Source organism: Chelonia mydas, chromosome 14, assembly GCF_015237465.2.
Source record: "Chelonia mydas isolate rCheMyd1 chromosome 14, rCheMyd1.pri.v2, whole genome shotgun sequence".
In the NCBI taxonomy this organism is placed as follows: domain Eukaryota; kingdom Metazoa; phylum Chordata; order Testudines; family Cheloniidae; genus Chelonia; species Chelonia mydas.
This window is the reverse complement of record NC_051254.2, coordinates 31,228,018-31,242,722: the sequence shown is the minus strand read 5'-3', so window position 1 is coordinate 31,242,722 and position 14,705 is coordinate 31,228,018. Positions and strand designations below refer to the sequence as shown.

Genomic DNA, 14,705 nt, shown 5'->3' with positions numbered 1-14,705 from the left:
ATGAGAGACAGCGAGAGCCCGAGAAAGAGCTGTCGGAGGAGCAGCAGCAGCATGAACTGGCGGTGGTGGAGCGGAGAGGCATAGGGGACTTCCCAGGGGTGAATGGGGATAGACCCCTGGGTGCCAGTTCCTCAGGGAACCTCAATACTAAATTGCTGCCCCTGGTTAAGGAGGGGGGGATGTGGATGCCCACCTCACTGCCTTCGAGCAGGCTGGTGATTTGAACAAGGGGGATCCTGTGGAAAAGCCCTGGTATCTAGCTCCCTTGCTGAGTCTCAAGGCCATAGACGCGTCAGCCAGATTGATGGGGTGGTGGACAGGCTTCCACTCCTGGCCCCAGCCTATATGTCTGCGTGGACTCTCCTGGGCTCAGGCCCCTTGGACCCCCAGTGAGAGCGGAAGGTGGTGGTCAATGGGGAGACATTCCTGGGGTGGAGAGATCCTGGGACAGAGAGAACCCTTGTCAGGCCCTGGGTGGTGCAGCCTCACCAGATGCTGAAGAGCTGTGCGACCTGGATGAAGGTCCCAGGTATGAAACCATTCACCCTGCCTATGGTCCAGATCCCTGTGCAGACACAGGAGGGGTCAGGCTGGCTGGTAGTTGGGATTCTCAGCTGTGAGGTCCTGTTGTGGGATGCCTGTGTCTATTTGGGACAGGATCCAGACCCTGGTCCTGTAACGGCCAAGGATTTGAATTTGAATCCAGGGAACCAATCGACTGAGACTGAAATTGTCAGTGAAAATCAAATGACCTGGCTGGCAGGGGGGAGGAGCTGCTAGGCTCGGGATACCTGCTTGTCTGTAACCAGAGCCCTGGGGCTGAGTGGGACGGAGAGATGCTCCCCGCCCCCCTGCACACTGGAAAGGGGTCTCACGATGGCTCTGATGCTGTGACCAAAGCAGCGAGCTCGCTGCCTAATCCCACTGGGACAGCCAGGGCAGCGCTGAGCATGGTGGGAGCTGAGACCCCAGCTGAGTGGGCAGACACACAGGCAGGGCAGGTCAGCTGCCAACCAGGTTTGCCTTGTCCAGATGTGCTGCTGGGACAGGGCTCAGTGGTGCTGTGACCCCAGGCCCAGCCAGCGAGAGGGAACAGGTCCCCATCCCTTCCCCAAGAGCTGAATTCCAGACCGAGCTGCAGGATGCCTCCTTGGAGAAGCTGAGGGAACTTGCTGGCCACCGCCCTGCAAACCCCCTTGGGGAAGGCTGCAGGGAAAGATTGCTGTGGGAGAAGGATTCCTGTACTGGGAATGGGCTCCCCAAGGGGAAGTAGAACTGTGGGGAATCAGGAGGCAGCTGGTGGTGCCAGCTTTATCAAGCTGCATCCTGTGGAAAGGAGCGACTCTGGAAGGGTATGCAGTGCTGCTCTGCCGGCATCTATAATACTAACTGTGAATTTCGTAAGATCCTTCCACCTGCAAGATTTAAATGCATGGCAAGGAGTTGGCCCACAATGTTCCTCTCTCAGGACACCCGGGGATCCAGTGCCCCAGGCAGCAGCGGTGGCAGAACTTTTTCTGGCCTGGAGTCTGTGACGCAGCCCAGCAGTACTGCAGGTCCTGTGACCCCTTCCAGAGCGTGGGGAAGACCCAGCTCCCTTGAGACCCCTGCCTATCATAGAGGAACCTTTCCGGAACATAGTGGAGCCCCTCAGCAAGGAAACCCAGTCGGAAAGAAATACATCCTGGTGGTGATGGATTTCGCCACCCACTACCCAGAGGCAGTGGCTCTGTCCTCCACCGAGGCAGACACTGTGGCAGACACGCTGCTGACCATCTTCAGCAGAGCAGGGGTCCCCAGCAAGGTCCTTACAGACCAGGGGTCCAATTTCATGTCAGCCCTGCTCCAGGGCTTGTGGGAGAAATGTGGGGTCTAGCCTTCCTGGGTCTCTGCATATCACCCTCAGTCCAATGGGCTGGCGGAGAGATTTTATGGACCCTGAGGATGATGCTGAGGACTTTTATGAATCAGCATCTGCAGAATTGAGACAGACCACTGGGAACAAACCATCCCGATGTGTAGAAAGAATAGTAAATATGACAGGTGACCAGCTTGGCTTAACAGTGAAATCCTTGTTGATCTTAAACACAAAAAAGAAGCTTACAAGAAGTGGAAGATTGGACAAATGACCAGGGAAGAGTATAAAAATATTGCTCGGGCATGCAGGAGTGAAATCAGGAAGGCCAATCCACACTTGGAGTTGCAGCTAGCAAGAGATGTTAAGAGTAACAAGAAGGGTTTCTTCAGGTATGTTAGCAACAAGAAGAAGGTCAGGGAAAGTGTGGGCCCTTTACTGAATGGGGGAGGCAACGTAGTGACAGAAGATGTGGAAAAAGCTAACGTAGTCAATGCTTTTTTCGCATCTGTCTTCACGAGCAAGGTCAGCTCCCAGACTACTGCACTGGGCAGCACAGCATGGGGAGGAGGTGACCAGCCCTCTGTGGAGAAAGAAGTGGTTCAGGACTATTTAGAAAAGCTGGACGAGCACAAGTCCACGACGCCAGATGCACTGCATCCAAGAGTGCTAAAGGAGTTGGCGGATGTGATTGCAGAGCCATTGGCCATTATCTTTGAAAACTCATGGCGATCGGGGGAGGTCCCGGATGACTGGAAAAAGGCTAATGTAGTGCCCATTTTTAAAAAAGGGAAGGAGGAAGATCCAGGGAACTACAGGCCAGTCAGCCTCACCTCAGTCCCTGGAAAAATCATGGAGCAGGTCCTCAGGGAATCAATTCTGAAGCACTTCGAGGAGAGGAAAGTGATCAGGAACAGACAGCATGGATTCACCAAGGGCAAGTCATGCCTGACTAATCTAATTGCCTTCTGTGATGAGATAACTGGCTCTGTGGACGAGGGGAAAGCAGTGGATGTGATATATCTTGACTTTAGCAAAGCTTTTGATACAGTCTCCCACAGTATTCTTGTCAGCAAGTTAAAGAAGTATGGGCTGGATGAATGGACTATAAGGTGGATAGAAAATTGGCTAGATTGTTGGGCTCAACGGGTAGTGATCAATGGCTCCATGTCTAGTTGGCAACCGGTATCAAGTGGAGTGCCCCAAGGGTCGGTCCTGGGGCTGGTTTTGTTCAATATCTTAGTTAATTATCTAGAGGATGGTGTGGACTGCACCCTTAGGAAGTTTGCAGATGACACTAAACTGGGAGGAGTGGTAGATATGCTGGAGGGTAAGGATAGGATACAGAGGGACCTAGACAAATTAGAGGATTGGGCCAAAAGAAATCTGATGAGGTTCAACAAGGACAAGTGCAGAGTCCTGCACTTAGGACGGAAGAATCCCATGCACCGCTACAGACTAGGGACCGAGTGGCTAGGCAGCAGTTCTGCAGAAAAGGACCTAGGGGTTACAGTGGACAAGAAGCTGGATATGAGTCAACAGTGTGCCCTTGTTGTCAAGAAGGCTAATGGTATTTTGGGCTGTATAAGTAGGGGCATTGCCAGCAGATCATGGGATGTGATCATTCCCCTCTATTCAGCATTGGTGAGGCCTCATCTGGAGTACACGCTACAAGAAGGATGTGGAAAAATTGGAAAAAATCAAGCAGAGGGCAACAAAAATGATTAGGGGGCTGGAGCACATGACTTATGAGGAGAGGCTGAGGGGACTGGGATTATTTAGTGTGCAGAAGAGAAGAATGAGGGGAGATTTGATAGCTGCTTTCAACTACCTGAAAGGGGGTTCCAAAGAGGATGGATCTAGACTGTTCTCAGTGGTACTGGTTGATAGAACAAGGAGCAATGGTCTCAAGTTACAGCGTGGGAGGTTTAGGTTAGATATTAGGAAAAACTTTTTCACTAGGAGGGTGGTGAAGCACTGGAATGGGTTACCTAGAGAGATGGTGGAATCTCCTTCCTTAGAGGTTTTTAAGGTCAGGCTTGACAAAGCCCTGGCTGGGATGATTTAATTGGGGATTAGGTCCTGCTTTGAGCAGGGGGTTGGACTAAAGGACCTCCTGAGCTCCCTTCCAACCCTGATATTCTATGAAGTACCTGCCCCTCCTGAAGTACAGGGAAGTGCCCCAGGAATCCACAGCGTTCTTCCCTTTCGAGCTGCTGTATGGGAGGAGAGTGAGGGGACCCCTGGACCTGGTACGGGACGGTTGGGAGGAGAAGCGGGTAGACCCCCTGGCGGATCTCTTCCCTTAGATGGGAGCCAATCCACCCATCAGGAGTCCCCCATTCAGAGTCACTGGACAAACAGCCCTGAACCTGGAGAGAGAGGTCAAGGTCACGCTGGCTTTAGAGGTGATCCAGCCGTTCAACAGCCCATGGGCCTTACCTGTGGGGCTAGTCCCCAAGAAAGAGGGGTCGATCCGATTCTTTGGGGACTATCAGAAGCTTAATGCCATCAATGTGTCCAATGCCTACCCCATGCCTAGGCCTGGTGAGATTCTAGACAAGCTGGCGGGGGGCTCATTACCTCTCTACTATGGATCTCACCAAGGGCGACTGGCAGGTGCCTTTGGACCCAGATACCAGGTTGAAATCTGCCTTCACCACCCCATTGGCGCTCTGAGTTCCTGGTCCTGCCTTTCGACTTCAAGGGGGCATCGGCCACCTCCCAGCGCCGGGTGAATCAGTTACTGAGGGGGATGGAGAACTTGGCCCTGGCATACATTGATGATATCTGTGTCTTTAGCCAGACCTGGGATTAATACATGTCCCAGGTGAAGAGGGTGCTGGGCTGCCTCAAGGAGGCAGGACTGATGGTAAAAGCTGGAAAGTGTAAAGTGGGGATGGCAGAGATATCATACCTGGGCCACAAGGTGGGGAGCAGCTGCCCAAGCCCAGAGCCGGCCAAGCTGGAGACAATCAGAGATTGGCCCATTCTCCAGACCAAGAAACAGGTCCAGGCCTTTATCAGGATGGCGGGGTACTACCGGAGGTTTGTACCACACTTTAGCTCCCTAGCTGCCCCCATCACTGATCTATGTGAGAAGGGTAAGCCAGACAAGGTGGTCTGGACTGAGCAGCGCCAGAGGGCTGTCTGTGTGCTGAAGGAGGCTCTAATCCAGGGCCCAGTAAATCTGGTAAACCCAGACTTTGCCAAGCCCTTTACAGTGTTCACTGATGCCTCAGACTCAGGTCTGGGCACGATGCTGATGCAAGCTGTTGCTAAGGGGGAGAGACACCCCATCAGGTACCTGAGCAAGAAGCTGCTGTCCCGGGAGCAGAACTATGCGGTCATAGAGAAGAAATGCCTGGCCATGGTGCAGGCCCTTAAAAAGTGCAGCCGTATCTATTTGGGCAGCGCTTTACTGTGTATATTGACCACTCTTCCCTGATGTGGCAGAGCTGGGGGGATGGGGGAGTGTGGGGCAGGGGCTGTGGGTCTGGTATAGTGCTGGGGGAGTGTGGGGAGTGTGTGGCAAGGGCTGTGGGGTTAGTAAGGAGCTTGGGGTGATGGGGGTAGCCTGGGGCAGGGGCTGTGGGGTTGGTATAGAGCTGGGGGGCTGTGGGGGGCTGGGGGGCTGGTATAAGAATGGGGGGAGTGTGGGGCATGGGCTGTGGGTCTGGAGCTGGGGTGATCGGGGTAGCCTGAGGCAGGGGCTGTGGGTCTGGTGTAGAGCTGTGGGTGTGGGGGGAGTGTGGGGCAGGGGCTGTGGGTCTGGTATAGTGCTGGGGAGATGGGGGGAGTGTGTGGCAAGGGATGTGGGGTTAGTAAGGAGCTTGGGATGATGAGGGTAGTCTGGGTCAGGGGCTGTGTGGCTGGTATAGAGGTGGGGGATTGGGGGGAGCATGGTGCAGTGGCTGTGGAGCTGGTTTACAGCTGAGGGCCTGGGGGAGCGTGGGGCACAGGCTGTGGGTCTGGTATAGAGCTGGGGGCACAGGGGCAGTGTGGGGCAGGGCTGTGGGTCTGGTATGGGGATGAGGGAGAGTGGGGCAGGGTCTGTGGGTCTGGTATAGAGCTGGGGGGATGGGCGAGTGTGGGGCAGGGGCTGTGGGTCTGGTATAGAGCTGGGGGGATGGGCGAGTGTGGGGCAGGGGCTGTGGGTCTGGTATAGAGCTGGGGGGATGGGCGAGTGTGGGGCAGGGGCTGTGGGTCTGGTATAGAGCTGGGGGGATGGGCGAGTATGGGGCAGGGGCTTTGGGTCTGGTATAGAGCTGGGGAGGATGGGGGAGTGTGGGCAAGGGGCTGTGGGTCTGGTATGGGGATGTGGGGAGTGTGGGGCAGGGGCTTTGGGACTGGTATAGAGCTGGGGGATGTGGGAATGTGGGGCAGGGGCTCCCCCAGCTAGGCAGAAAGCCCCACTGGTTTGGGGGCTCCGGGCAATTTATGGAGCGGGTATGAGGAAGTGGGAATTTTCCATTATAGTTTGATGATGCCTGTGTGTGCCTCAGTTTCTCCTCGCTTGTGCAGGGCTCCCCGGGGTGGGGCCAGACTGTTGGCTCTCCAGGCAGGTCAGTCTGAATGTAGCCTGGCTGACTGAGCTGCGGCGTGTCACTGGGGAAGGACTGGCCGAGGCCGACCCCGGCTCAGTGGCGAATGCACGTGGACAAGGGGAAGGCCATTCTCCCAGCCATGCCCTGAGTGCCCAGTGTCCCAGAGGGAACCGGATCCCTCTGCTCTGCGCAGAGAGGCTGGGCACAGACTGGGCTCGCCAGCAGAGAGCAGGGCTGGAGCCCAGGGGCTCTATCTAGGAAGCAGGCCTGCCAACGGGACGGGTGCGGGCAAAGGGGGCAATTTCCCATGGGCCCGGGAGATTTAAAAGGGTGGGTCGTGGTACCGGCGGCCACAGAGGTGACAGGGTAAGGGGTTCCATGGGGGGCAGCATGCGGGGGGCCAGAGGCAGGTGAAGGGCTTCTGTGGGAGGCAGGGGCAGGAGGACAGGTGGGGTACTTTGGGGGGCAGCATGTGGGGGGATGAGGCAGGGGGAAGGGTTCGTCTGGAGCAACATGTGGGGGGAGATGGGGAGGCTCTGTGGGGGGCAGCATGTGGAGGACAGGGGCAGGGTGAGGGGTTCCGTGGGGGGCAGCATGTGGGGGGCAGGGGGAGCTGTTCTATGGGGGGCAGGAGCAGGGGGAGGGGTTCCATGGGGGCAGCGTGTGGGTGAAGGGATAGGGGTTCTGTGGGGGGCAGCATGCGGGGAGGCAGGGGGAGGGAGAGGGGTTCTGTGGGGGGCAGCATGTGGGAGGGGTGGGTTTCCGTGGGGTGCAGCTTGCAGGGGAAGCAGGGTTTCTGTGGGGGGCAGCGTGCTGGGGGAGGGGCGGGGTTCCATGCGGGGCAGCATGCGGGCGGGGGGGGTAGAGGCAGGGGGAGGGGTTCCATGGTGGTAGGGGGAGGGCTGGGGTTCCATGGGGGGCAGTGTGTGGGGGGCAAGGGGCAGCGGGAGGGATGGGGTTCTGTGGGGGGCAGCTTGCGGGGGTGGCAGGGGGCGGGGTTCCGTGTGGGGCAGGGGTTCCATGTGGGGAAGCGTGGGGGGGGGGCAAGGAGCATGCCCTCTCCGTACCTTGAGCGCCAGGGTCTCGTCCATCTTGCGCTGCAGACTGCCATCGAGGGCAGCCTGGGCCTGGTGGCGCGTGGCCGTGGCCTGGGCCGTGGCTGCCCTGAGCGTGGCCAGCACCTCCTTGGAGCGCAGGGTCAGGCACCGCGCCTCCTCAATGGCCACCGCGCACTCTGGGGGGACATGGGGTCAGAACTGCACCCCGGCCGGGCAGACCCCAGCCCTCCCTCTGTGACACAGTGACCCCAACGCCGTCCATGGGCCTGGGGGGGTGAACACGGGGAAGGGGTCTGGGGGGCAGGATCAAAGGGGTGAGGGGAGCTGGAGGTGCATATGGGGGTGCTGTGGGGGGTTTAGTGGAGTCCTGGAGGGACACACTGGGAGTCTAAGGCAGGGGTCCCTAGGGGAGCTCTTGGGGGGCTGAGAGGAGGGTCCCTGGGGAAGACTGAAGGGGGGCGGAGAGGGAGTCCCTGGAATGGAGTGGGGCAGGCCATACCTGGCATGTAGGACTCAGTGGGGCTGGGCTTGTGAGTGGGGGGCAATGGGGGTACTCATGGGCTGAGGGGGCTCTTGGGGGGGTCCCTGGGAGTGAATGGGGTGGGGGTCCCTGGGAGTACATGGGCTGAGAGGAGCTGAGTGATGGGTGGTCTCCGGAGGTACACAGGGGCTCTGGGGGGGGTCCCTGGGATGGGGTGGGGCAGGGCCGTACCTGGCGTGTAGGGCCCGATGGGGCTGGGCTCATGAGTGGGGGCAAATGGGGGTACACAGGGGCTGAGGGGGGCTCTTGGAGGGCTGCGGGGGGTCCCCAGGGTGGAGCGGGCCAGGCCATACCTGGCGTGTAGGGCCCAACAGGGCTGGCCTCCGGGGTGGGGTTCCTCACTACGAAGGGGGACGAGGGCCGGCTTAAGCTAAGCCAGGAGTCACGCTCGGCCTCCAGCAGCACCATGCGCAGCGGCTGCCCCAGCAGCTCCAGCACCTGCCCCCGCTCCTGGCACAGTGCCCCCAGGGTGTGCCGGCACCCACTCAGTGCCTGGCACAGGGGACATGGGTCAGTGTGCCCCCCCACACCCTCAAACCCCACACCTGCCCAGAGCCTGGCACGGGGAACAGGGGTCAGTGTGTCCCCCTCACCCTCAAACTCCCACATCTGCTCAGTGCTTGGCACGGGGAACAGGTGTCAGTGTGTCCCCCTCACTCCCCACATCTGCCCAGGGCCTGGCACAGGAAACACAGGTCAGTGTGCCCCCCACACTCGCCCAGCTGCTGCCAGAGAGCGCGCCAGTGTGAGTGCCCAGCTCAGAGACAGCTGCGGTCAGAGGGACCAATCTCTGCAGCGCCTCTCTCAGCGCAAGATTGGGGAGGGCCCAGCACAGCAAGGGGGAAGCCATGGGCAGGGGGGTGGAACCTGGGCAGGAGGGGTGGAAGGATAGATGTGGATCAATCCCTGGGGTGGAGCAGGCTCTGCGGGTGAGGCACCCTGACCACAGGGCAGGCTGGCGACTGGCAGGCAAAGAGCACAGCGAGGGACAGAGCAAGGGACTCAAAACAGGCCAGCAGGGGATGGCCCAAGGGGGCACAGGTTGAGCTGAGCTGCTCCCTTTGCGCTGGGTTTTCGTGGGGGATGCCAGGGCAGCCTGGCAAGAGGGGCAAATGGGGAGACACCGGCAGGGAGCTGGCACATCGGGCGCCCAGGGGAGGGGCCAGCGCCCAGGCTACGATGGGAAGACGCATCAGTGGGTAGCATGGGTGGGGGAGACAGCCCCAACCTGTCACTACAGGGCCCCCAGGCTGCGGCCCAGAGGGGGGTGCACTCTTTGCCAGCCACCAGGGAGGTGACAGTACTCCTGGCGCTGACATAGTGGGCTAAGGGCAGCTGGCATCCCGCTGAGAAGGGGCCCCGGCTCCAGCACCTGGCCCAGTGCCCCAGAGGGACCAGAGTGGGATACTGGACTGTGGGTTGCCGGGTTTTCAGTGCCCGGGACAGAGTGCTGAGTGCACCGCGGAGCTCGAGCACCTGTCAGCAGGGGGTGCGGCAGAGGAGGGAGCTGGTCGCCCAGCCCCAAGGGGACATACTGGCAGGGATGGCAACCACCCGACACACCTGCTCACCCACTGCCAGACTGACCGGGTAGTGCCCAGCACCTGCCCTGGCATCTAGTTGCTGTCTAGGCCTGTGACCCTCCCTCCCCCGGCCCCACCTTGAGGTGCGCCTCCGACATGTCCATGTGCCCTTCCAGCTCCACCTTCAGCCTCTGCAGCTCCTTGCGTTCCCACCGCAGCAGTGCGTCCACCTGGTCTGGGGCCTGGGGGTGGGGGGACATGGGCAGAGACGGGGGCAGGGTGAATGCTTAGCCCTCAGCAAAGCCAGCCATTCCAGGCTCAGTGCTGGCTGTGCTGGGGGAATCTGGGGTGGGAGGGGGCTGGGGGTGTGTGGTGGAGATATGGGGTGGATAGGTGTGGGGGTATCACCTGCTCTGGGGGTGGGGCGGTGCCCATGGGTGGCCATGCTGGGGAAGGGGGTGAGTGTAAGGGATACGGGGCATGGGGAGGATGGGAAACACCTGGGGACTCTCATCTGCTCAGTGGGGGCCTGTGCTGGGCAGGGATGTGGGGTGCATGGGTTGTCGGTGCCCATGACAGGTTGTGATGGGGGGTGATGGGGCACAGGGGGTGGATAAAGAGTGTGGGACTATGGGGGCCTTCTCACTTGTTTGGTGGGGGATTGGTCCTGGTGCCTGGCCATGCTGGGAGGTGGTGGGGCACAGAGGGGGATATGCAACATGAGGGTATATGGGGCATGGGGCCACACAAGGGGTGGGGGGCTTTCACTGGCACAGTGTGGAGCTGTTGCCTGCCCTGTGGGGATGATATGGAGCTCAGGGGGCTCTCACCTGCTCGGTGAGGGGGGCGGGTCAGTGCCCGCACTTGGCCAGGCTGGGGGAGTGGCACGGCTTGGGGGGATATGGGGTGTATCAGGGATACGGGCCATGGGGGGATGTCACCTGCAGGTGCCTGTGTCTGGGTGCACTGGGGGGGACATGGAGTGCTGGGTCTATGGGGCACGGGAGGGAAACAGGCAGGGCAAGATATAGGGTGTGGGGGGAATGGGGCCTGGTGAGATATGAGGTAGGGGGCTGTCACCTGCTCAGTGGGGGGCGGGTGTCAATGCCAGCATCTGGCTATGCTGGGGGGTGATGGGCACAGGGGTGTGTGTGTGGAACATTGGGTGTGGGTGAATATGGGATCTGGGGGGCGCTCACCTGCTTGGTGGGGGACATGGGGCGTGGATAAGGAGTGAGGGGGATATGGGGCACAGGGGATATGGAGCACACAGGGATACAAGTTATTGGAGCTCCCACCTGCTCGATGGGGGGCTGGTGTCCATGCCTGGGATGGGGGGACACAGGGCATGGGGGGATAGAGGGCACATGGGAAATGGGGCATGGGGGATACAGGGCAGGGGCGCTCATCTGCTCGGCTAGGGGCCCATCCCTGCACTTGGCCATGCTGGGGGGATGTGCGGCACGGGGGATAGAGGGCACAGGGGAAATGAGGTGCGGGGTATATAGGGTGGGGGCGCTCATCTGCTTGGCTGGGGGCCAGTGCCTGCACCTGGCCCTGCTGGGGGGTTACGGGACATGGGGGATACAGGGCGCCAGGGGATAGAGGGCACAGGTGGAAAATGGGGCATGGGGGATATGGGGCATGAGGGGATAGAGGGCACAGACGGGGAAATGGGGTGCGGGAGATATGAGGGGGGGTCTCACCTGCTCGGCCGGGGGCCGGTGCCCGCGCACCAGAGCACTTTGCCGGTTGGTGAGCAGTGCAGTGCGCACCTTGGCCAGGGCGGCATCGAGGTGTTGGCGTGACAGGTTGAGGCACTTGGCCTGCTCGTTGAGCTCAGTGAGTGCCTGGCGCAGTCGGCTGACCACCAGGCGCACAGCGCTGGCATAGTGGGCGGCCAGCCCATTGCTCTGGCTGGCGCAGTGGTCCCGGAAGCAGGGCAGGGGCAGTTGGCTCACCCAGGGTGGGGGCTTCATCTTGCTCTTCCACAGTGTGATGCCTGGCCCCTCGGGTGGCTTCTCCAGCGTCTCACCAGCCGCCGTCACGTCCAGCTTAAAGCGCCAGCCCTGCAGCCGAGTGCGGCGCTCGTAGGGCGTCTCCTGGGGCTGGCCTGGGGGCTGCGGTGGGCGCCACTGCGCCACCGCCTCCCGCCAGCAGCGCCCCCGCAGCTGCTGCGCCGCCCGCATTGTGGCCTTGGCCTCATTGCGCCAGGCCTCCGGGCCCGCCTGGCCCCGCAGCAGCTCATCGGGGGGTCCCATGGCCAAGCTGTGGGGAAAAGAGGGGTCAGCACCGCCTGGCTTGGGAGAGCCCCTCTGCCACAGACAGCCAGGGTCCTGAGCCCCGTCTCCCATCCCCTTCAAGGTGCCTTCCGGCCTGGGACCACCCAACTCAGGGTTACTCCAGCCCTACGGTGTGTGAGTGGGTCTGACACAGGGCAGGGCATACTGGGCTGGCTGGGCCTATGGGTCAGATCTGAGGGGCAGGGAGAGCCAGGAGGGATAGGAGGCTAGCTACCCAGTGGGTCAGACCTCAGGGGTAGGGAGGGGCGGGGGATAGGGGGCTGGTAGAACCCTGTGAGTCAGATCCAGGGGGCAGGGAGTGATGGGGGGATAAGGGGCTGGCTACCTGGTGGATCAGATCTGGGGGCAGGGAGGGGTGGGGGTATAGGGGACTGGCTGGCCCATGGGTCAGACCTCAGGGGCAGGGAGGGGCCTGCTCCATGGTCAGACCTGGGGGCAGGGAGAGGTGGAGGTTATGGGGCTGGCTGGCCCGTGGATCAGACCTGGGTGTAGGAAGGGGCAGGAGGCTGGGGAGTTGGCTGACTCGTGGTCAGGGCAGGGAGGGGCAGGAGGCTAGGGGGCTGGCTTCCCCATGGTGGCTCTCCCTGCCTGCGAGGAGCCTTCCTGCCTGGTATGGGATCAGGACGATACCAGCTCTCTGTGCCCCATGGGTGGATGCCCCAGTGCCGGCGACAATGTCAGATCCTGGGAGCTCCCCCCAGGCACCCGCCTCCCTCCTCGCCCGCACCGCCTCTCAGGGTCTGTGTCTCGCCATGGGGACGGTTGCCACGGCAGCGGGTACCACCTCACAATGCCTCAGTCCCATACAGTTGTGTGTGTGTGTGTGGGATCACGTCTGACGTGGCCTGGAGGGAAAAGGGGGAGCCATGGGGGGATCAAACCCTCTGAGCCAGCAGGAAGCAGACAGATGGGATTTTGCCCCTGGCACCAGGCCCAATCCTGGAGGGGGAGCTGCGGGGCTGGGCAGTGTCTCTTCAGGGAAAGGGGTTGGAGTGACCATAGTGCGAGTAAGGATCTCACTACTGCTGCCAGCGGGGTGTTGGCACTCGCAGCAGTTATGCATACTAGGCCCAAGTGTCCTTGGCCCCCCCGCCTGGAGGCACTCGCAGCAGTTATGCTGAGGATCTGCAACAATATGTTGCAAAGTCAGACTGCCTGAAACTAAACAAGGCAAACAGGGCAGATATGGAAGAACAATGCTGAATAAAGCAGCTTTACGTATGGTTTAACAGATGGTACAGAGAACAAGGGAACTAGCTGGGAACTGGATTGGCTGGCTATATGGATACTTAGGGCAGCTTATTATTGGATAAGTATGCTGAAGAAAGGATGTATAAAGCCTGTGTAACTTCCTGCTCTGTGTGCAGGATTTGAGATTCTATTCTCCCTGTACCTTGTTTGCAGCTGCAAATAAACTTTTCTGCTTCTCCACCCCGTTGTGATTATTGGGTGACGCACACCGGGTAACGAACCCCTGTTGTTCGCCTCTGGCACTGGGTGCCGGCAACAGGGGGGAGAGCTCCCGTGCATACCGTCCATAAGCAAGGACAGCCTGGGCCACCCTCCCCTAGTGTCCCTAGCTGGGGAGAGCGGGACCAGGGGACAGAGAGCAATTCACTCTGGGAAGGGGGCTCCCACCATCTGGCCAGCTGGGAGGCAGGAGGCCAGAGCCTGGGGCTCGGAGGACCAGGGCTGGGGGATGCCCTGCTTGCCGCCAGTGCCAGGCCCAGGCACACCGTCACCGTGACACGCGGCTATGCAGACCCTGCATAGCAGGACCAGTTGCCATGACCCAGGGGTTGGCCATGGTGTTCGGGGCAAGTTGAGAGCCTGAACAGGGCCTGCTGGGGCTTGGCTGAACAGCCCCTGGAGGGGACACACCCGCCCCCTTCTGCCAGCCCATCCCGCGGTGCCAGTAACATCTCCACCCGCATGACCCATCCTGACGGGATATGCTGTAGGGATTATTGTGGGGCATTTCTCCGGCCTGTTGCTCAGACTGGATAGGCACAGAGATCCCTTCTGGCCTGGGAATCTCTGAACCTACAACAGCCCCATGCTACCCTTCCATCTGGCCATGCAGACCCAGGTCCGAGCTTTCCCCCTGGTCTGCTTGTTCCACCCCTGTATATCATCCTGGCTCCCTTCCGCCCCAGGTCCCATCGTCCCCATGGTGAGGTTATTGTGCCGCAACTTCTTCAGCAAGAGGTTCACAGTGGGAGAGGAGGGTGGGGACCCTGGGATCAACCCTCTCCCATGTGGGGGCCCTAGAGGGACGTCCCCCCACCTATCCCTGGCTCGCCTCTCCCCTAGGGGAATGCACTGTCCGGATCCTCCTACAGATGCAGACCCAGGGGCTGGGCCCAGATGCCATCATTGAGCTCATAGAGTGTGTGCAGGGGCCATGTTCATCACCTTCCAGGAGATATCGGAGGGGAGCCAAGGGAGAAGAGGGCATCAGAGAGTGACACCCCTCCCTGACCCCAGCAACAGTCACTGACCTCCTCCGGCCCGGGCCCCAGCACCAAAGCTATTGTAAGAGAAAATAATATCCTCCCGACATGGGGTGACTTCCTCCTCAGAGTGAAAGGAACGACAGTATTCTCCAAGCTCGCAAATTCCTTTAGCCAAAGAAAGTGTTCAGCTGACTAAATTTCTTACAGCCTCTCAGAGATTTTGCTTTAGAAGATGGCCTTTTGGGGTTACTGGGGTACCTGAAATTTTCCCAAGGAAGATGGCAGAACTGTTAACCAATACAAATGGAGTTGTAGTTTTCATGGACTTCGATGGAAGAAGATATATATGGGTCTTCGATGGAAGAAGACCACAAAACTCTCAATGAAGTTCTAACCCTAACCAGCGAGTCCGAATGGAAGCT

General features: G+C 60.0%; 1 protein-coding gene across 1 annotated transcript in view; it reads right to left on the bottom strand.

Moving 5' to 3' along the window:
* CCDC105 (coiled-coil domain containing 105) overlaps nucleotides 1-14,705 on the bottom strand; it is a 36,689-nt gene that overhangs the window by 5,339 nt on the left and 16,645 nt on the right. Inside the window, exons 2-5 of the mRNA XM_037913569.2 lie at nucleotides 11,231-11,792; nucleotides 9,662-9,766; nucleotides 8,295-8,493; nucleotides 7,470-7,636 (exon numbers count right to left, since the gene is read on the bottom strand). Coding sequence (XP_037769497.1) covers nucleotides 7,470-7,636; nucleotides 8,295-8,493; nucleotides 9,662-9,766; nucleotides 11,231-11,785 — 1,026 coding nt within the window. The 5' untranslated portion in view covers nucleotides 11,786-11,792. The remainder of the gene's footprint in view (nucleotides 1-7,469; nucleotides 7,637-8,294; nucleotides 8,494-9,661; nucleotides 9,767-11,230; nucleotides 11,793-14,705) is intronic.